The 23,303-nt window shown below is 33.7% G+C and overlaps 1 protein-coding gene across 2 annotated transcripts; it reads left to right on the forward strand.

Moving 5' to 3' along the window:
• Positions 1-13,208: 13,208 nt before the first annotated feature.
• LOC134245243 (uncharacterized) lies at positions 13,209-19,399 on the forward strand. Of its 2 annotated transcripts, none has more exons than XM_062727518.1 (2): positions 13,209-13,309; positions 13,505-15,386. In XM_062727518.1, the coding sequence occupies exon 2, from the start codon at positions 13,508-13,510 to the stop codon at positions 14,489-14,491; it is 984 nt and encodes a 327-aa protein (XP_062583502.1). In that variant the 5' UTR covers positions 13,209-13,309; positions 13,505-13,507; the 3' UTR covers positions 14,492-15,386. The 2 variants fall into 2 exon arrangements, with proteins under 2 accessions (XP_062583502.1, XP_062583503.1); XM_062727519.1 differs by adding an exon at positions 18,917-19,399 and having other exon boundaries at positions 13,214-13,778.
• The last annotated feature ends 3,904 nt before the right edge of the window (positions 19,400-23,303 follow it).

Consider the following 23,303-nt stretch of genomic DNA (forward strand, 5'->3'; position numbering starts at 1 on the left):
TTCGTCAAAGGTCAACATGTCCAAAAATTTATTTTTACAATAACTCTAAAACTATGTGAGGTATAAAGTTAAAACTTTTACAGTTAATAATTTTTTCATTGATTAACAGATATAGAAAGTATCACTTGAAAAAATACTTGGAAAAATATTTAAATTGAGAAAAAATGTTTTTTAAAATGCATATTTTTTTCAGAAAATGCACCTAATTAATTCTGTGCTTTTAATGAAAACCATCACTGCAGAAACAAAATATGTTTATCAATGAAGGGCAAGTTGGACTTGGACAACCTCTGGAAAGTTGTTTTCCCTGTTTATTTTGTCCAAATGTTAAGGCTTGAAAGCGAAAGTACATTGCAAATGGCGGGTTTTGGTCTACAGGGGCTCTCTGTCTTTATATATGTCATGCTTTCAATAACAGCCTTTCTAGAGACTGGGTATTAGATCCAACTTGCCCTTCAATGATAAACATATATTATTTCTGCAATGATGGTTTTCACAAAAAGGACAGAATTAAGCAGGTGCATTTCTCTTTAAATATGCACATTTTCTGATACAATTTTTCTCAAAAAATATCTTTTCTAAAAATATTTGTTATCAAGTGATATTTTCTATCTATTAATCAATGGAATATTTATAAACTGTAAACATTTTGGCTTTATATCACACATAGTTTTGGAGCTATTGTAAAAATAATTTTTTAGACATGTTGACCTTTGACGAAACCTTAAACAAACTCTCCAAGTACAAAGTTATGATGAGCAAGAATGTCTTAATTATCATAAATACAAAGTTAAATGGACAATTATATGCCTATTGGTTATTATTACAAAGTATGTATTTTATACAGGGATTGGTCATATCATACTTTGAATGTGGGGTCAAATATGGGCCTCATCTCATTCCCAATTGCAGAATCACTGTTTTTCCCCAAAAATGAACAGCACGTGTTCAATGTTTAAAAAATTATTGTAAAACAAACATGGTCAGGTTTGAACTCTGAATGAAATGAACAAAATTTTGGGAAACTTGGCTTGATCTATGCTCTGAAATAGTTCTGAATAATAAAGTAAAAAATCAATTTTATTCATCGTAAGTGTTTATATTTTGAATGACATCTTGCTCTGAAATTTTCCCCAAAGTTGTAAAATGTCGTTAAATTCCCACTGTATACTTCGTATTAAAATCGGGAAGGGGGATTCTTTGACAAGAAAATTCCTTTTGTGGTGTCAGGGGTTTTAAAGTGATTCATCACGGGGCTCTCTTGCACATTATATGTTGAAAATACATTAATTCCTCAAAATCTGATTTTAAATCTTACTGGGTATTAATAAACTTACCAAAAAACACGCATGGTTATGTTTAATAAGAAATAAAAAGTTCTTTTCAACATTGTGAAATTCATGGCCTCAAGGTCAGATTGGTGTTAGTTTTCTTTGATTATATGGTGAAAATGCATAAATTCTTAAAAACTCTTCTCCCCTGCTTCTGTGTATTAAATCAATGATCTATGTACATAGTTATGTTAAGGAATGATGCTTCTTCCGAATTTATGATTTTTTGCAAAGATAGTCATATTAATATATGCAGTGAAAATTGGGACGTAAGTTTAACCCCCCTTTCAACGGGCACATTGCAGTGTAGTCAAAGAAGGGTAAGTGGTAGTGTTTGGGAAAAAAATGGTTGTGGAAAAAGTTAAAATCACCTACCCACCCACCCCCGGTCAAAATTTCTTTTTTCTTTTTTGTGCTTGTCAAGTTTCTTTTTGAGGTTTGACAATTTTTTTCCCTTTGAAATAGCCCCCCCCTCCAATTTACTTCCGGTCCCTTTCTCCTGGTGCGTTTTAAGGCTCCCCTGCTACTTTTTAGCTCACCTCAGCCGAAGGCTCAAGTGAGCTTTTCTCATCAAAATTTGTCCGTTGTCTGTCGTCGTTCTCTTTTGATAATGAGAGAGATGTAATAAGATATATCTGAATTACAGAGGGGGGACCTTTTCTGATAACTGCGTTTTACGGTCTGCGTTGTCTCTTTATCTAGTTTTTTAAGCTAAGAAAATGAACCATATCCAAAAATTTTCTTTTATGACATGAAGATATCTGAAATACAGAGGGCGGACCTTTTCTGATAACTGCTAGTTTTTTTAACCTACGAAAATAAACCCTGTCCAAAAATTTCCCTTTAAAACATAAAGATATCTGAAATACAGAGGGCGGACCTTTTCTGATAACTGCGTTTTAAGGTCCGCCCTGTCTCTTTCTCTAGTTTTTTTAACCTACGAAAATAAACCCTGTCCAAAAATTTCCCTTTAAAACATAAAGATATCTGAAATACAGAGGGCGGACCTTTTCTGATAACTGCGTTTTAAGGTCCGCGCTGTCCCTTTCTCTAGTTTTTAAGCTACGGAAATAAATCCTGTCCAAAAATTTTCCTTTATGACATGAAGATATCTGAAATACAGAGGGCGGACCTTTTCTGATAACTGCGTTTTAAGGTCCGCCCCGTCTCTTTCTCTAGTTTTTTTAAGCTACGAAAATAAACCCTGTCCAAAAATTTCTCTTTATAACATACAGATGTCTGAAATACAGAGGACGGACCTTATATATTATGCTGCACTTTAAGGTCCGTCATGTCCCTTTCTCTGATTCTTATGCTATACGAAAATAAACCCTGTATAAAATGTCCTTTGCAATGAGCAAAGACTACCTTTAACCAAAATTATCTAAATGGAATGAAGAGCAGTCATATCCAAATAAAATTATTTAAAAGTTGTTTTTTTCTGGTTAAGGAAGGTCTTTGGTAACAATTTGTCATCGTTAGGTGTATACCTCAATATTTATTATATATTCCATACAAACTGGATAATTTTTATATTTATCATATGAGGGAACTATTAACATATCATTATTGTGTGATTTGGTTTTATGCATGTATAAACTAAGATTGTATGACAAAATTTAGGTTAAGCAATGTAATTAAAAAAATCACTAGTAGTGTAGGCGAAAATGCCTATCAAATGCGCTATGGCTATTTCTGGGTACTGTTGCGGGGTGGGGTGAGGTTGGGGGGGGGGGGGGTCTGCAGATATTCAAAATTAAAAAATACTTGATACACAACATATGAAGCAGGTCAAGTGATGCAATACTGGATCCAACAGTAAAAACATGATTGTATGCTTTATTTTTTTCTTCAGATTTTGAGTATATGGACGAGAACTTATAAAAACTTTTTCCCTCAGGCTTATTCTTTTCATACAGGCGTGAGATAAATAATTATAAACAACTTTTCGCAAAAGGCTTTATGTCGGTTAATAGAAAATAATTTACAGTTACGGTTATTGACAAGATTTCAAAATTTAATCGCTATTGCAATACAAGATTATCCCGCATTCTGCAACAGTCATAATAAAAAGTGTAATAATTTCTATTTTTCTTTCCTCAAAAAATATATTTACATGTATTATGCTTTTCGTTATGACGATGATGAGGGATATATGTATTTGTATCAGAATAAATTAGATCCAATCCAATAAACTGTAATTCTGGGGCCCATTTTACACACACACACACACACACAAAACTAGACCTTTCAATAATCTGTAATTATAACTTTTTATTGTCTGTTTATTTGATAATAGTTTTAATCTTTTAAAAAAGAATTTAACAAGGTATTTTCATGCCAGCTATTTCAAAAAGAATCATTAATTTTTATAAAATTATACAATCAGCTTAAGTTTTTGGTCTGAGTCGTAAGTTCTTTTTGTAAAACAATCCCCGGATGTATATGTTTTCCATATAGAGTGAGCTGCTTTAGTCTTTAACTGAACATTACAATCAGTACAATCATGTTTCTGCAGTAAATGTAAATAGAGATCGAATTCAATGTTAGGTTATATTTTACACTATCCACAAATAAAGGACCAAAATATGATTATAAACAGAAAACAAAAGGTAATTGTGAAGACTATAGGAAACAAGAGAATTACATGTACTCTTTATCGATCTTAGTATTAAACTCCACACTTGGGATAAGGAATTTCTTTAAAGTCATATAAGGCGTTTTTTATAAGTTCAGACTATCAATATAAAAAAGATCTTTCTTTTTTATATAAAGATAGGACCGCTGCATTTCATTTCCGGGATTTCCGACACTTCTTTATTTTATTTCCGACAATTACTCTTTTCCAGACATTTATTTCTTTTCATTTCCAGAATTTTTGCTAGGTACCTCTCCGGCAATTTAATGTTTACTAGGTACATGTACGTAAAAAAGGAATTTTGAAAAAAAAAATATTATACACAACATTCTTAATATAAAAATTCTGTATATATATATATATATATATATATATATATATATATATATATATATATATATATATATATATATATATACATCTGTACATGAAGCACTAAGTCTAGTTAACAGAGTTTAATGAGCATGCAATTTTTTCATCACATTTAATGTTCACTAAATTAAATGCCAAAAACTACGCCGAACTTATGTCCTAATGTACTATGTACTAAACAATCTATAATTTATTGTTTAAAATTTTCCATTACCGAAATTTAAATCAATTGCGTTTCATACATAGATATCAGATTTAAAACATTGACCGTTTCTTATGGACTCGGAATTTAAATACATGTATCAGACACAGTTTTAATTCAATTAATGTGAATTTAACTAATAGAGACGTGGGGATATTTAAGTTCAATATCGGTGAAAATTTTAATTTGAAAATAAATATCAAATCTCATGTAAATATACACTTAATCTAGTATTTTTAATTTTTACCTCAGATACGCCATATTTAGCTTTAAATAGTCAAATAAAGACTATATGATTATAATTATTATAAATGTCGCAGTTTTGAAGTGTACGCATTAATATTTTGTTCCTTAGCAAAATTTATTAATTAAAAAAATTCTATTGATATGTAAAGCTAACACATGACCATTAGGTTCACCGACCATTCAATGACAGCGCCATCTGCCGCGGGCTCTACCTCTGGGTACCTGTCAGGTAAACAAATACGTCAAATCCCCATTGTTTTATTAGCTATACACACCGACAGATTTCACACCTTTAATCGTACTAATTTACACAAAGCAAGTTCTAGGGGAAAACAAACACTTGAACAATAACTGTAGCATTATTTTTTAAGAAATCATGGTCTTAAACGGGAGTACTTAAAGCACATTAAACGAGTAGATTATTGTCTATAGATACATATATGTTGTACAAAAAATAAAACACAACAGGGTAAATCCTTCTTATCATATAGTATAAACTAACTCATTTTAATTTCATATGTGAAAGTCAAGAGTAAATCATTTTGCACCACCCGGACCTTAAAACGTAGGGGACCTTTTCTTATACAGGCCGGACCTTTTCTTATAAAAGGCGGACCTAATATGTTATGATCGTTTTAGGTCCGGCCGGACCTTTAAACGAGCCGGACCAAACATTATGCGACACCGGTCAGGGGTTCTGGTGTTAGGGCGGGGCTCTAATAATTATTATATAGTAAAAAATGCATGAATTGTTTGAAAATCTTTTCCATTCCTACTTGGTATTATGTCAATGATCCAAGAACATATTTATGATGAAAAGAAGTGCCTCTTCCAAAATCATTAATTTCAGGGCCCCTGGGTTAGGGGTACCAACGCGGAGGTTGGGGATACTTATTCTGAAAATAAATAATGCCTTGAAATCTGCTGTTTGGTATTAATCAACCATTTAGGATGAAATGAAATTTATGAAAGAAGTCATTTCCAAATTTTTAAAATATGTGGTCCCAGGGTCAGTAGTTCTTGTGGGGTTTGGTACACAACTGGTGATTATAAAGTGGAAATGCATTTCCTGTTTGTTACTCTGATCTACCTCTGGCTATTAAGTAACCAAAGTAAGCATGCTTAGAAGTGTATGATTTTGATAAACAATGGTGCTTCTTTCAAAATTTTGAATTTCCCGGCTTTTAGATTAAAACATGAACCAAATTCAATTGCTGGAAAGTTGTTACATGATATTCAGGTGACCTATAATGCCCATGGACCTCTTGTTTATTCTACCTATTCCCACTTTTTGAAAATCAGGTAGAAAAAGGCAAGATTTTATATGGGAATAGGTGGAATTTTTGTGTAAGCAAATAATAAATTGTAAAAACATATAATTACTGTACAAACATTGATTAATGAACACCTATTGGAATAGAGGACAGGAATATTTTCTTTATTAAATAATAAATGAGACTTTTTACTAATATTTGAAAGAAAAAATGGATTTTTAATAGAATTAAATTATATTTTTTTCTCCGTCAATATATTCATTCTAAAACCCACCTATTTGAATGCTTTTTTTTTCAATAAATCTATTTATTTTATGTTCTTAAATTAAGATATTAAGTTGCTTTTTCTTGTAAGTCCTTTTTATTATTTCAAAAATCCAAAATAAATCATATTTTCTCATAGATAGTTACTGTAAAAACTAGTTAACTATCTAAACATCTATTATTATTTGCAAGTGGGAATAGGTGGAATTGAGATTTTTAAAAAGTGGAAATAGGTAGAAGACACCCTTGTTTATTCTCATCATAAATAAAGTTTACAGATAATACATTCACAGAATTGTGGTAACACGAAATCATATCCCGAAAATATTTTTTTTCACAATGAACAAAACATTTACCCCACCAATTTGTGACTTTACAAAATGCTGGCATGAATATTTACTCAATTCTCAATATACTCGTATTTAACTTACATGTAACTAAGAAGCATGCAATTTATACAAAATAAAATGCTTCTTTTGTCTTTGAACTTTTTGAATCTTTTCTAACCGTGAAAAAAATCATGCAAAATTATTTAAACACATGCTCTATCAATGGGTTTTCAATAATTCAAAACTACCTATCATAACGGATTTCAAATCGATTGGTCAAAATTATTAATAAAATGGTACCTTCTATTAGTTGAATCCAATCTTTTTTTAAGTTGCATTCCCATCCTATGATAATAATTATATTCATCATTCGTAGTTAAGAACAAAAGGTTTATATAGATCTAGTTAACTTCTGGAGGATTCTAGTACAATCATATTACATAATTTAAATAGAAAATTCTAGTTCTATATATGATCCTTTCTCTCTGAAAAAAATTATGACAGATCTCAACCACATTTTACTTTTAACGATTCATATATGTAAGTAAATTTCCACACAACTCACCTACACAGCTAAAATTGTGTGCACCTTAATAATTTAATTTGTGTTATCTAATGAAATAATATGCGAAGTATACAAATATATTTTAATTGATATGATTAATGATAAAATCCAGAGAATGTACACTAATTATGGCTGTTAAACATTTCATCCGAGGATTTGAAATGAAACTTTTAAAATTCGGGTCATGTTTCCGTATGTTCATTTTCAATGTTTTTAGGGACACTTAAGACCTTCTTCTTCACCAAACCAAAAGGTTCTGGGGATTAGAAAATATTATTGTATAAAGGTTGACGAATGAGCCGAGTATTTATATATAAATTAGAAGAAGGAATGATTGGCTTTCTCCCCATGGAAAATATATTCAAAGAAAGCAAAATATGGACGGTCAAAAACTGGTGTTTTGTACCTAAGAAGGGAAAGTAGAATGATGTCTATAAAGTGTTGACTTAGTCTATTTTTGGCCAATTAAAAACTTCAAAGAATGCATGAATGGATTATACGTGACTGGTTAATTAGATATTTTTAGTTTAAATTATTTTAAATCGAAGGGCAAATAATTTTAACTACATAAAAATACCACAGAATCAGAACTCTAGTATTCTGCAATATAGGGGATTTCAAAGGAAATATATTTGCGAAACCTGGATTGTTTGTGGGGGTTGTCATCTCATACAATTAGAACAAGATGTATTTGTAAAACACTGATATTCTTGTTTGACAGCTTATGGAGAAGATTGAAGTTTCTCAAAAGCAAGTCAAACTCCAAGGTCAAGGTCAAAATTGTTGGTATCCAAAAGAAGGTATCGGTATGTTACAAGGAATACACTTGTGAAATATGAAAGCCCTTGTAGAAATCACTCAAAAGTTATGGTCAAGGTTAATTATTTTAAAAAGTAAACCGAATTCAAAGGTCAGGGTCAAAATGTATATATTCAGATCGACTTTAGAACAATGTTTGCTTGCCCTCTACAATCGTCTCAAGCCACGGTCCGGAGTCCGCTTATAGCTCTCTAATACCCGTGGCTGCATGTTCACAAAAAGTGTCGTAATCTTGAATATTTACGCCTCTTTATTGTGAAGTCATATTCAGTCAATGACAAATTTTGTTTCCATCGCAATTGAAATCAACAATTTACATCAGCAGTATTTCGTACACTGCGATTGGGTATTATATTGAAAGGTCGCATCAAAGTTCATTATCCGACTATGCTTTACTCGCATTGGTCGATATTTTAATGAGCTACAAAATATTCTCTGCTCGTTCAACCACGGCCAGAATGGGAGAGGATCGTACATTTTGGCCGTGGTTTGCGATGACTCTCCCGACTGGTCGGTATGTAGTTGATTATTTTTTCTCAGAAAATTTCAATGCTAGTATTACAAATTATATTTCCATGGAACATACAATGTAGAAAGTAAGATGTGTTTTCTGAAACACTGATGGCCCCATATAGCAGCTTATGACGAGGGTTGAAATTCCACAAATGCAAGCTAAAGTCAAAGGTCAAAATGAAAAGGTCAATAATATTGGTAACAAAAGGAATGTCTTTTAACAAGAAATATACCTGTCAAATTTAAATACCCTAGTAATGGTTAAGGGTATTATTTAAGTGGGTCAAAATCTAAGGTCAAGTCAAAATTGTTGGTATCCCAAGGAAGGTCTTGGCACAAGGAATACACTTGTGAAATATGAAAGCCCTATCAATAAAGGTTCAAAAGTTATGGTGAAGGTTAAAATTTTTCAAGAGGAGGCCACACATTAAAATCAAGGTCAAATGTTTTTCAATATCCAATGAAAGGTATTATCACAGTCTGTGTGTCTGTCTTTTTGTCCTGAAAAAACTTTAACCTTGTTCATAACATTTAAGTGGGTGGATCTGTGGCTTTCATATTTCACGGGTGTATTCCTTATGACAAGACCATTCTTTTGGTACCACTAAAATTGACCTCATTATCTTGAGCTTGGAGTTTTACCCACTTTACATTAACCATAGCCATAACTTTTGACATGTGTATTCACTGTGACAAGACCTTTCATTGGGTATAAATATTTTATGACCTTTGACTTGACCACAGAGTTTGGCCAACTTTTTAAACTTTAACCATGACCATTACTTGTGAACCGTAAGTAAAAGGGCTTATTTTACGGTCGTATTCCATGTTACAAGACCATTCCTTGGATACCAATAACTTTTTACCTTGACCTCATTGTTTGACCCACTTAAAACTTAACCTTGACCATAACTTTTGAACCGTTATTACTAGGCTTTTCATATCTTACAGGTGTATTCCCTCTGAGATGACCTTCCTTTGGTACCAACAACTTTGACCTTGATCTTGGAATTTAACTTGCATTTCGGAAATTTCAACCCTTGCCATAAGATGCCATTCGGGGCATCTGTGTTTCACAAACACATCTTGTTTTAGCCCCCCCCCCCCTTTGAATAGTGGGAGGTTATATTGTGATCGGGATGTCCGTGTCTGTCTCTCTGTCTTTATGTATGTCCGTCTGTTACGCTTTGGGGTACCCATCCGCAACTTCGCTAATACCACTGAATGAAATTTAATGAAATTTTTATAGATTTTTTGTTTACATAGTGCCATTGTGCATGTTCTATTTTACTTTTTGATCGAAGACATAATTCGAGTTTCCCATAGCAAAACATTGAGACTGCCATTTTTTCTACAATATTGCAGGGTACCCATCTCTTTTCCACAACTGAAAAAAATTAATGATACTTTCACAGATATTTTTTACTTAATTCCATTGTGCACCTCCTATTTAACTTTTTGATCTGACAATTATTTCTGGTCACCCAGAGCAACACATGGATTTTGCCATTATAGTCATACGGGAGGTGGGGGTATCATTTAACGAGCTCACTGCTCACAGTACCTCTAGTTTAAATCTGTATTTCACCAATCAAGTGTTAAAAAATGGATCACAAATAAGATGCTACCAAAGAAGAAAACTGATGAATCAGATCATCTTTGAAGATTTATTATACCCCCGTTTGATAAGGGGATGTCATATAGTGATCGGGAGTTCCGTTCGTCTGTTACGCTCTGGAGTACCCATTTTCTATCCGCAACTCCTCTTATACCACTGAATGGAATTTGATGAAACTTTCACAGAAGCTTAGTTACAAAGTTCTTTTGTGTGCCTTCTATTTTTTTTTTTTTTGATTCGACATATATTTTGCATGAGTTTCCCATAGCAAAACATGAACACTCCCGATTTTTTGTATAATTTTGAAGAGTACCAATTTCTTATCTGCAACTCCTCTCATACCACGGGATAAAATTTAATAATACTTTCAAAGGTTCTTTATTATATAATGCTACTGTGTATTATAATTTTATGTCTCCCTATGGTAGCGTATTAGATTAGCTATCAGATTGACCAGTATATATGGTGCTGCCTTTCTATGAGTAAAAGAAATCCTTAATCAGGACGTAAAAAATGAAAAATCTATTTTAAATGAGTTTTGAAGTAAAATTATTACAGTATATTGAATTGTAGATCTAAACATTATTTTCTAATCAAACTATTGTTACTTTTATCGTTATGTTCATCATAGAGTTTATTAAAAAAAATATTTTGTTGTGCACTTTAACATACAGTTACACCGTCCTTAACTTACCTTTTGACATACTTTTTTTTTTAAATTCTGATAAATGTGCGAGTCATGTCTTGGTTGCCTTGGTATAAATGCTTCATTTTCACATCGAAGATGTGTGTCTATAAATCATTTTCCCCCTGATTGATCTTGTGCATAAATTAAAATTGGTGCATCATATGCGCAGTGTCTAAAGGAATAATTAAGCACTCAAAGTTGAACCTTTCAACCCCTCTTGTGACATAAGTCTTTAAGTTCGCACATGTATCTGTATTATAACCAGCAAATTTCTTTTCAAATGCCAAGTGCTTGGTGAAGGAACAGTTGATATGCAATCAAAAGTTAGGTTATTCCCTATTCGAATAGTGAACTGCATTCTTTATTCGGTGCGCTATAACGTAAAAGTCCTAATAAAATTAAAAACAAGAGATGTTTGTAAAATACTTATTGGAATTTTTATAAGTTCAAGGGGCATAACTCTCTTCAAACTGGCTCGATCATACCCAAAACAGAACCTGACCTAGATATTTTTATGATAAATCTGTATACCAAATTTCATTTCAATTTAAGGAATCTCTTCAAAGAAAATGAATATAGAAACTGCAAGTAATTGGAATTTTCTAAGTCCAAGGGGCATACATGTAACTCTGTTCAAAATGGCCCGATCGTACCCAAAACACAAGTTGACCTAGATATTCTTATGATAATTCTGTTTACCAAATTTCAATTCAATATAAGGAATCTCTGCAAAGAAAGTGAACAGAAACTTTAAATAATTGTAATTTTTCTTAGTCCAAGGGGCAAAACTGTCCAAAATGGCGTGATGATAAATATGTATATTAAATTTGCAACCTCTTCGGAGAAAATGAATGGAAACTGATGGTGGACCGACAGACAGCAGCAAAGCAATATGCCTTCTTTCTTCGAAAGGGGCATTTAAATGAAGGACGTCGACATGTTAAAGAAGCAAATCGAAGACATCACTAGAAGAACAGAGAGTAGACCCCAAAACAATGTAGCAAGCCTGATCAAAATGACAATACATATAAAACCATTAAAAGGTGAACCTTGTGCCAGGGCTAAAATACAACTGGGTCTCATATATACCAGTATATATAACGTCAAAACTTAACAGGGGAAGGGGATTGGATAGTCCTTTTCAGCTTCCAAAAGAATAATTATTGAGTTTAAAAGATGGGTTATCTTTTAAGCTACACTACTGGGAAAATTTTCGCAGAACACTCTTATAACAGTACACAGTTATAGGTGCTTGCTAACATCCTGCATCCCATAGACCTCCATCTTTATAAAAAGGAATTCAGGTTGCAAGACCTACAATTTGTAGCCAACCCGGTCAAATGTTTTGAATAAGAGTAAATACTTCCAGAAGCTTGCTAACATATTAAATCCCATAGTTAGATCTCTCTTTGACAGGCGAGGGGGCTGAGGGGACCGTTTGACTCTCAAAAGTAATAAGATTTTACAAGACCGATAAACCTCTTTAGCAAGCCCGGTCAAATTTGGGAAAACGCAAATGAGTTAAAAGTGTACATAGTTTGACGGGCTGGTCAAAATCCTGAATCCCATATTTAGACTTAAGTGTTTTAGAGGGGAGGGGACTAGGACGGACCGTTTGACTTTTAAAAGGAGTTAACAACTAGAGACTGGTGACCTTTTTATAATTAGGTACACAGTCTGGTCAATATTTTGAAAACTCGTATAATAACAACCTTAATCTTATCTTTAGACTTCCGTCATTTTCACAGGTGAGGGGTAAAGGAAGGGCCTTTGTCACTCAAAAGTAATTGAGTTTACAAGACCGATCACTTTGGTCCAAGGTGGCCGGTCGTCAATATTTTGGGAAAACCCGTATAATACTGTAGTTGTAAGAGTGTTTATATTTCGATGGGCTGGCTAACATTCTGAAACCAATATTTAGACCTTCACCCTTTGCAGGGGAGGGGTCTAAGAAGGACTAATTGATTGTCAAAAGAAATTGAGTTTACTTGACCGCTAACCATTTTTTGCTTTCCCGGTCAAAAAATTTCAAAAAATATAGTAATGTTATAAGAATTAATAGTTTGAAGGACTGATTCCAATAATTAGACCCCATCTTTTGATATGGAGTTCAAAGATTTTTAAATTTGGTTATACTGATATCCGTATGTGTCTCATTTGTACAAATATTGAATAATCAGATTTATCCCTAAAAGATAAATAAAGTTATTGAGAATGACGTATATATTGCTTTCTATTGTGAAATTATAAATAGCTACAAAGTGTAACCCGTTTTCCGGAATTATACGGTTTTATCATTATGATTCTAAGATTAATAATACATGAGTACTCATGAGCATGCGCCAGGTCTTTTCAACTTCCATCTTGTTTTTGAGCAGACGGAAAAATCATTGCTGAGAATATAAATCCAGTATCATCGACATTGTATTGTATTAATCAAAGGAATTTATGTATGTAAATAGCTTAATGCAAGCATATTAATTCATATTTAATGAATTTGTTTAGAATTTATTGACTAATTTTCAAAAAGTAGTATTGTAAAACAAGAGCATTTTATTTTCGATACTTGATTGAATATAATGCACATTTAAATATCAACAACTAGTAGTAAACAAATCTCTGACGGTGTATTAATTATTTGCAAGAAAATGAGCACTGGATTGTTAAGAGCGAGGACATCGCGGAGATCCAAGACAAAATCGCCTTATGTCAGACCCCCTGCAAGTACAACGGGGCCTTCGGTGCAACCAACACGAGAGCCTGCACTTATCCAGCATGCCGGAAGTGGTAGCCAAGATTTATCGGCTAATTCCAGTGGCCTTCAAGTCTCATCCGAGGTCAATTCCATGGATAGCACACTGCCTCAGCTGCAACAGACAACTACGGCTCCAGCAACGACAAATGTTGCTTATCAGCCAGGTACATGTATACCTGTTAATCCCCTTGTTAGTATTACAGCAGATCTTGGGGCTAACATACCCTTGACAACACAAGAAAAAATCTGGAATAATGAGTATATAGATCTTGCTAAGTTATTGCATTTAGATCCAGCTGCTGAAATTCAGCAACTGCTTGTGTTTGAGGATGGTGAAATTAAAATCAAGAACAAATCAAAGGATAGGAAAATTGTCAATATTTCAGAATGGACTGATTCCTTTTTGATTTATGCTGCCATCTATTTAAAAAAGTTTCCTCAGCATGTTCAAGGCATTTTAAAGTATATCAGTTCTATAAGGCTAGGGGCTTCACGGTCTACCACTTTGGGGTGGAGGGATTATGATATTCAATTTAGGCTTAGGCGCTCCAAAAATAGCTTGATCAGTTGGGAAAACATAGATGCAGAATTATGGTTGATTTACATGGGTCAGGCAACAGTCGCTGAACGCAAGCCCACTTCTACTTTGCATCAGCACAGGCGTTGTTATGATTTCAACTTGAAGGGTTCATGTCTTAAGAAAGATTGTAGATATTTACACTCTTGTCTAAAGTGCGGACAAAACCACCCCTCTATCAAATGTTACAGTAATCAAACCAGCCAAAATACACCAAAAGGGGCTTCGCACATGGTCGGTCGTCAAAACATTAATCCTAATGTGACCCAATCTAGATTCTCAAGGCCATTTCGGCAATGAAGATCCATGCCTTTGGGATTTAGGTTTTACACCAATCAATGTTACCACTTTAAACAACTTGTTACAAGATTATCCAGATAAAACAGTGGCAAATCAACTTTTACATGGGTTTACATATGGTTTCTCATTGAATTATGAGGGTCCCAGGGGTTCAGTATCTTGTAAAAATATGGTTTCAGCCTTGGAGCACAAAGATGAATTATTAGCTAAACTGAACAAAGAAATTGACTTAGGTCGTATAATGGGTCCATTTGATGCCCCACCATTTAAAAATTTTCATTGCAGCCCAATAGGACTGTTACCCAAAAAACAGGGGGGTTGGAGGTTAATCACCAACTTATCTGCTCCTCATGGAAACAGTATTAACGATTTCATTAATCCTGAAATTTGCTCAGTTAATTATTCATCTTTTGATCAAGCTGTTAGCATGGTTCAAAAACTAGGAAAAAATGCACAATTAGGGAAAATGGATATTTCTAATGCATTCAGGTTGTTACCAATTAGACCCCAAGACTTCAGTCTTCTTGGTTTTAAGTTTCTTGATAAATATTACATAGACAAATGTTTACCGATGGGTTGTGCCATATCGTGTGCTTTATTTGAAAAATTTTCCAGTTTTTTACAATGGGTGGTAGAGTATAACACCAACTTGAAAAATGTTCTTCATTACTTGGATGACTTTTTATTTGCTGGAGCTCATGGTACAAACAATTGCAAAATTTTGATGGATTCATTTCAAAATATCTGTAATGGGTTAGGTGTTCCTGTTTCAGAAGAAAAAACTGAAGGTCCAACAACATACATAGTGTTCTTAGGTTTAGGTATAGACTCAGTTAATCAGACAATTTTCATTCCAAAGGATAAAGTAGAATCTTTACAAAAAGAAATACTGGAAATTCAGGGGAAATCTAAGATAACATTAAAGCAGCTTCAGTCTCTAGCTGGCTCATTAGCTTTTATTACTAAGGCCTTACCAGCAGGTAGAGCATTCACATGTCGTTTATATGGGTTAATGTCTGGTGTTACTAAGCCACATCATTTTGTACGGCTTTCCAAAGAAATACATAGTGATCTTCAAATGTGGTTAACATTTCTTAATGATTTTAATGGTACTACAAGTTTTCCAGAATTGGAATGGGAATCTGACAAAAGTGTGCAATTTTATTCAGACAGCTCAGGCTCAATAGGTTGTGGTGTGGTTTTTGGAACTTCCTGGTCCTATCTCTGTTGGCCACAGGAGTGGAATGTTGATATAAGAAAAGACATAACCTTTCTAGAGTTTGTTCCTATAGTTTTAGGATTTTACCTGTGGTCAGACAAATTGCAAAACAAGAAATTAATATTGCATGTTGACAATATAGCTTTGGTTGAAATCTTGAATCGCAAAACATCTAAGAATAAACGAGTCATGATTTTGATGAGGGAATTAGTATTGCTTTCTTTGAAGTTTAATATTCAATTTAAAGCAGTTCATGTAAGAGGTTGTATAAATGAGATTGCAGATTCAGTTTCTCGATTGCAGTGGACCAGATTCAGGAAGTTGGCACCATGGGCAGATTGCCATCCTTATCAAGTACCTATTCCATTTTGGAACCTTTTAAAGGACATGTCAATCATTTAATTGAAGCTAGCCTCTCTGACAACACAAAAATTGCATATGACAAAGCCATAGTTGTTTTTAATGACTTCAGATTACAGTTTCAATTGCCTCCATTTTGGCCACCCCCAGTAGATCATATAATCAATTTTGTAGCATTTCTAGCATCAAAAAATCTTTCTCATTCTACGGCTAATGTATATTTATCAGCTCTGAGTCACAGTTTGCAAGTACATGGCCTAGACAATCCAGTCAAATCATTTATTGTGCAAAAAATGTTGACAGGTTTAAAAAGATCTAAGCCTTCAAAAGACATCAGAAGCCCGGTAACATATCAGCTTTTGCTAAAAATTTTGGATGTTTTGCCAATGGTTACAAAATCAAAGTATGAGCACTTATTATTTGGGTCCACATTTGCAACTGCATTTTTTGGTCTTTTTAGAATAAGCGAAATAGCAGTAGCATCAAAAAAGAGTTTAAGAAATGTACTTCAGCTTTCAGATTTACAGTTAAGTAATGAAAATATCAAATTGAAGTTGCGTTTTTCGAAAACCGATCAGAATGGAAAAGGTTTAGTTATTACTATCAGCAAATCAGTTGAGTCTACAGTGTGTTTTAGTTTACTGGAAACTTTCTTGCAATTCAGATCTCAAGAGGATGGCCCTTTATTTTGTCATATCAATGGTACACCCTTATCAACATACCAGTTTTCAAGTGTTTTGCACAAAGCATTAAGATTTTTAGGTATTGAAACAAACACTTTCAAAACACACTCTTTTAGAATAGGGGCTGCTACACATATGTATTTGTCTGGCATATCTGAACATGAAATTCAAAGAAAGGGAAGATGGGTATCAGATGCATACAAGCTTTATCTCAGACCTGAATTGATTACATTTTAGATTTAAATGATACTATTAATATGATGGTTACACATGACCATATTGATGTCATCTGGGTATCAAAATTAGAGTTGGGTTATAATTTTGTGCTGTTTTTCATAATTATGTAGACTGTTATGATTGCTTTATGTATTGTTTCTAAATCTTGTAGATTCAATCTGGATTGTGGGTTCATCCCTTATTAAAAGAGCAGAACAATTTGCATTGAATTCTCCAGAATTTGGCACAGACCTTTCTTTGACTGGGGTAAAAGTTTTGTGGAAGGGATTACCAGGGTTGAGTTTTTCCAAATTCAACGAGGTTATTTCGGACCTATACTCTACAAAGCCACATCCAAGGTTTCTTGTTATTCATGTAGGTGGTAATGACATTGCCAAACATAATAATCCTTTAAGAAGACAACAAAAATTTATGAAAACTGTTATCAACAAGTTGCGTTTGGTTATGCCTTTGACTTGCATTGTTTGGTCACATATTTTGCCCAGGGTATATTGGCGTCATTCATTTTCAAATGTTGCTGCAGAGAAATCAAGATCTAGGATTAATAGTTCTATTGCTAGCTTTGTTTTAAGGTCAAATGGTGCTTCAATTAAGTATCCTGATATCAGAATTGATCAATAGATATTTCTATTGCTAGCAATACGATTTTGTAATATCGATATGTTATTAAGAATTTTGTCATTAAATATAAAAATGGACTTATAAAAGTTTGTTATTAAGCCAAACTTCAGAAGTTGTTTTGTGGTAAAATTTCAGAGCATAACTTAAATGAAATCAACAAGATTTTTTTCCGTGTTGGTTACTTATCATAGTTGTGTATATTCTGCATGTAAATTAAAGTAAATAAAGTAAGAAAATGCCATTTTTATTACATTGAAAATATTGCAATACATATCGCAATACATTTAAAAATATCGCAATATATCGCAATACGAATTCTCAGGCCAATACCCAGCCCTAGAATTGATCAAAGAAAACTCTTTCTTAATGATGGAGTTCACTTATCTCCCTTAGGTAATCAAATTTTCTTGTCAACAATGCAGGCTGCTCTTAGGCAATTCAGCTCTGGTAATAACTTTGTTTATCCATCAAAGTGACTGTGCATGAATTTTGGGAATAGGAACTGTTGTGGCTTTATGATGTGATGTGATTTGTGAATGATGAATGTTAACTGTGGTCAAAATTCGGCCGCTATGATGGCGGTTGGATTTCATTATGATTGAAATCCAATTGGCGCAATTTTGACAAGTAACCATTTGCTGAGGGATACTGTTTTCTCCAGGTCCCCCAGCTATGATATGGTTTGTTTGATATTTGTGAATGCTATGCTGCCAAAAGCTTACCAGTTGTAAGATCGGCGCATAGGTTATGAACATGCCAGTTGCATGTTAAATGTGAATGTTGATTTGTATGAACATGCCAGTTGCATGTTAAATGTGAATGTTGATTTTTAATATAAAGCCATGACAGTTCCGCCAATACAATTTGTGTTATTCTTCCAGTTTCTATCAGGTACATTTATGGGGTGTTTGCATAAGGAAATTTTGAAGTTTTGATTATCAACCTTTATTAAACAGTTATTGTTAGTATAGGAATTTCGAAATAATCAGATTTATCCCTAAAAGATAAATAAAGTTATTGAGAATGACGTATATATTGCTTTCTATTGTGAAATTATAAATAGCTACAAAGTGTAACCCGTTTTCCGGAATTATACGGTTTTATCATTATGATTCTAAGATTAATAATACATGAGTACTCATGAGCATGCGCCAGGTCTTTTCAACTTCCATCTTGTTTTTGAGCAGACGGAAAAATCCCCTCCCTTCCCTCCCTTAAATTTTATGGTTGGTTTGAATATTTTAAATGTAGTTCATGAATTATTTTGGTTCCCGTTTTCTGCGGTGTGTTTTCTTTCAATTTCAGAAATCGTAATGGCTTTTATGCTGATGAAGATTGCTATGGACTTTGCTGTGTGAATGTGACAATTTCAGAAATCGTCATGGCGTACATACTGATGAAGAAGGCTATGGACTTTGCTGTTTAAACGTGATAATACTGACTGTTAGTGTTTGCGCAATTTTGACAAGTAACCATTTGCTGAGGGATACTGTTTTCTCCAGGTCCCCCAGCTATGATATGGTTTGTTTGATATTTGTGAATGCTATGCTGCCAAAAGCTTACCAGTTGTAAGATCGGCGCATAGGTTATGAACATGCCAGTTGCATGTTAAATGTGAATGTTGATTTGTATGAACATGCCAGTTGCATGTTAAATGTGAATGTTGATTTTTAATATAAAGCCATGACAGTTCCGCCAATACAATTTGTGTTATTCTTCCAGTTTCTATCAGGTACATTTATGGGGTGTTTGCATAAGGAAATTTTGAAGTTTTGATTATCAACCTTTATTAAACAGTTATTGTTAGTTATTGTTATCGGTTTTTGATTTCGATGAACGGTGTTGCCGTGGTTACTAAAAATAGAAATTTCTGTGAAATTCTTTCAAAATGCTACTCCTCCTACAATTTTGGTCTGATTTCAATATAACTTGGCACACAAGTAGAATGCACTAAGATACATAATTCTATTTATTGATTTTTGATTTTGATGAATAGTGTTGCCGTGGTTACTAAAAATAGAAATATCTGTAAAATTGTTTCAAAATGCTACTCCTCCTACAGTTTTGGTCTGATTTCAGTATAACTTGGCAAACAAGTAGAATACACTAAGATACATAATTCTGTGTATTGGTTTTTGATTTCGATGAACGGTGTTGCCGTGGTTACTAAAAATAGAAATATCTGTGAAATTCTTTCAAAATGCTACTCCTCCTACAGTTTTGGTCTGATTTCAGTATAACTTGGCACACAAGAAGACTACACTAAGATACATAATTCTGTATATCGGTTTTTGATTTCGATGAACGGTGTTGCCGTGGTTACTAAAAATAGAAATTTCTGTGAAATTCTTTCAAAATGCTACTCCTCCTACAGTTTTGGTCTGATTTCAGTATAACTTGGCAAACAAGTCGAATACACTAAGATACATAATTCTGTGTATCGGTTTTTGATTTCGATGAACGGTGTTGCTGTGGTTATTAAAAATAGAAATATCTGTAAAATTGTTTCAAAATGCTACTCCTCCTACAGTTTTGGTCTGATGTCAGTATAACTTGGCACACAAGTAGACTACACTAAGAACATAAAGAGACTTTATCAACGATCATTATTCTATTTAGTTTCAAATCCCAGCTGCTTAAGTACTTTTCTCTTCCTTTGCTATAAGTTCAAACCAGTAGAGCTTCAGTCTCGACAGAGACTTCTGGTTAAAATCGTATTTACTTCATATAACCATGATAATAAGTAGATCATGTAATATACGTATGATAATTTTCTATTATCTTTAAGCCCCCTCCCCCTTCGAAAAAGGAAGGGCATATTGCTTTGCTGATGTCTGTCGGTCGGTCCATTAAGTTTCCGTTCATTTTCTTCACAACCGTTGCACATACTGAAATGAAATTCGGTATACATATATGTCAGATAAATATCTAGGTCAGGTTTTGTTTGGGATACGATCGCACCATTTTTGACAGAGTTATGCTCCTTGGACTTAGAAAAATTCCAATTATTTGCAGTTTTCGTTCATTTTCTTCGCAGAGGTTGCACATACTGAAATGAAATTTAGTATACGAATTTGTCAGATGAATATCTAGGTCAAGTTCTGTTTTGGGTACGATCGCACCATTTTTGACAGAGTTATGCCCTTTTGGACTTAGAAAAATTCCAATTTGGGGGGAGGGGGCATAAGTGTGTTACAAACATCTCTTGTTTTTACCAGGGGAACTATTTTAACTAGAGGTAATGACAGAAAGAAAAGATTTTACTCAGTTGGCTATCAACATAATGCAATAATTTACTTTTTATAAATCTTTCAGTTGTAATTTTACTTTTCACAATGACTTTAAGTTTAAATGTCAGATTTGTATTAAATCTTAATCTGTACTTCTTTCAGAAGCAATTAAAATTCACTAAATTAGTTTAGTGTATGCACACTTATTACCGAAATAACTATCTTGAAACAATATGTGTTTGCGAAACACTGATGCCCCAGTATGGCAGCTTATTGCTAAAATGCAAGTAAAACTCCAAGGTCAAGATTGTTGGTACCCAATGTAGGGTCTTCTCACAAGGAATGCACCTGTGAAATATTAAAAGTCCTAGTACATATGGTTCAAACGTTATGGTCAAGGTTAAGTTATTAAAAGTAAATCAAGTGTTTTTGAACTTTTTGAGTTGGGTCTGAATTTTGGGAGTCAAATTTGTTTTTAGGGGGTCACATCATTTAATTGTCGGTAATATTATTTCAATTATTTCACTTCTAGTCTACACTATATAGGCCTGGTGCAGTGTTTTCTTCATGAATATTGGTTCAATGCAGATGAATCCATTTACATGTATTACATTTATAAATACGTGTACACTTAATTAATTACTTATCATCATTCATATGCCCAAATGCCATAGTGATATCTTACATATCTCTTTTTAAAAAAAAATATTAAGTCATTAGTAAAGTGAAATAATTTAACAATTAAAAAAAATCAAAAGAAGCAGTTTATTTATGAATGAAAACAGATACAATGAACAGACATTTGACATTCAATCAATTCAACTTTAATATATATGAATAATTCACAAGGTTCTTGCGAATGTAAATATCCTCATAATTGTTTTTCCCCCTTTTCACATCTGAAGAGAAAGAGTCTTTCGCACTCTCAACCAGTTTTGATTCAAACTCCAAAGTCAAGCTCAAAATTTTTGGTATCCAAAGGAATTTCTTCTCACAAGGAATGAATACTTGTGAAATATGAAAGCCCTAGTACTACCGGTTCAAAAGTTATGGTCAAGGTTGACGTTTTTGAAAAGTGACCCAAACTCTATGGTCAAGGTCAAATATTTTTTATTACCTAATGAAATGAATTGTCACAATGAGTACACATGTGAAATATGAAAGCCCTCGCCCCAACTATTCAAAAGTTATGGCTATGGTTAAATTTGGGAAATTTTTGGTTCAAGTGTGTCAAACTCCAAGGTCAAGGTCACGAGATCGAATTTGGTGGGACCAAAAGAGGTCTTGTCACAAGAAACACGCTTGTGAAATATTAAAGCCATTGCTCCACCCACTCAAACGTTATGAAAACGATTAAAGTTGTTGCGGACAAACAGACAGAGGTCCTGACTGGGCAAAAACTATTTACCCCCGAATCTTCGATTAGGTGGCATAAACCTTACTCCAAAATGTAACATATGGTATGTAAACAAAACCGTTAGACTCAATCCATTTGAACGGACCATACATGTACTTCCTTTCTTCCACATCTATACTGATTTGGTGAAACACAAATTAGTAAACAATTTTAATGACCGGGATAGCTAAATAGGTCAGCAATCTTGTAAACTTTCGAAAAATCATTTCGAAAGTCAAATGGTCCGCCTCAGACCCATCTCCTGTAAAATTTGAAGGTCAAAAGGGATTCAGGGTGTTGGCCAGCTACTAGAACTATGGAATCTTATAACAGTATTATAATGGGGTTTTTTCAATTTTGACCGGGCTAGCTAAAAAGGTTATCGGACGTCACTTGAAAACTCAATTCCTTTTGAGATTCAAAAGGCCCCTTCAAACTCCCTTCCCTTTCAAACGATGAAGGTCTTTATATGTGATTCCGGATCTTGGTCAGCCCCTCGAACTAAATACACTTAAGTGTTACAGAATTGTATCTGTTTTCACAATTATGATCAGGCTGTATGCATAGGGTATCGGCCTTGTTAACTCAATTCCTTTGGACAAGCAAACAGTCCCTCCGAGACTCCTTTCCTTTCAAAAGATGTTGGTCTATTCAGGATTCACGATGTTAGCTAGCCCCTTGAAGCATGTACAATGTTTGATTCTGTCAGATAACCTTCCTTAAATCATTTTATTAATCCTCTAATTATGTTCCCCAAACGAAGTTGGGGAACATATTGTTTTTACTCTGTTTCTTATTATGTCGCCCCGAACGAAGTCGGGGACGACATATTGATATTGTACGCATGTTTTTTTTATCCAGGCTGTTTCTCGGAGATGGCTGGGACAATCTTCCTGAAACTTTCCTTCAAGGACGATCACTGGTTGTAGTTGTGCAGAGAGGTCGTTCAGTTCCAATATGTCTACCGTTGCCATGGAAACCTGTAAAAAGCGACAAATTTTGTCCGAGAGTGTTCTCTCTGGTCCCTTAAACGTTCGTCATGAAACTTTTCTTATTTTAATGATTA

This window comes from Saccostrea cucullata, unplaced genomic scaffold (assembly GCF_032062105.1).
Source record: "Saccostrea cucullata isolate Sc308-1 unplaced genomic scaffold, CSIRO_AGI_Scuc_v1 ctg274, whole genome shotgun sequence".
Lineage (NCBI taxonomy): Eukaryota > Metazoa > Mollusca > Bivalvia > Ostreida > Ostreidae > Saccostrea > Saccostrea cuccullata.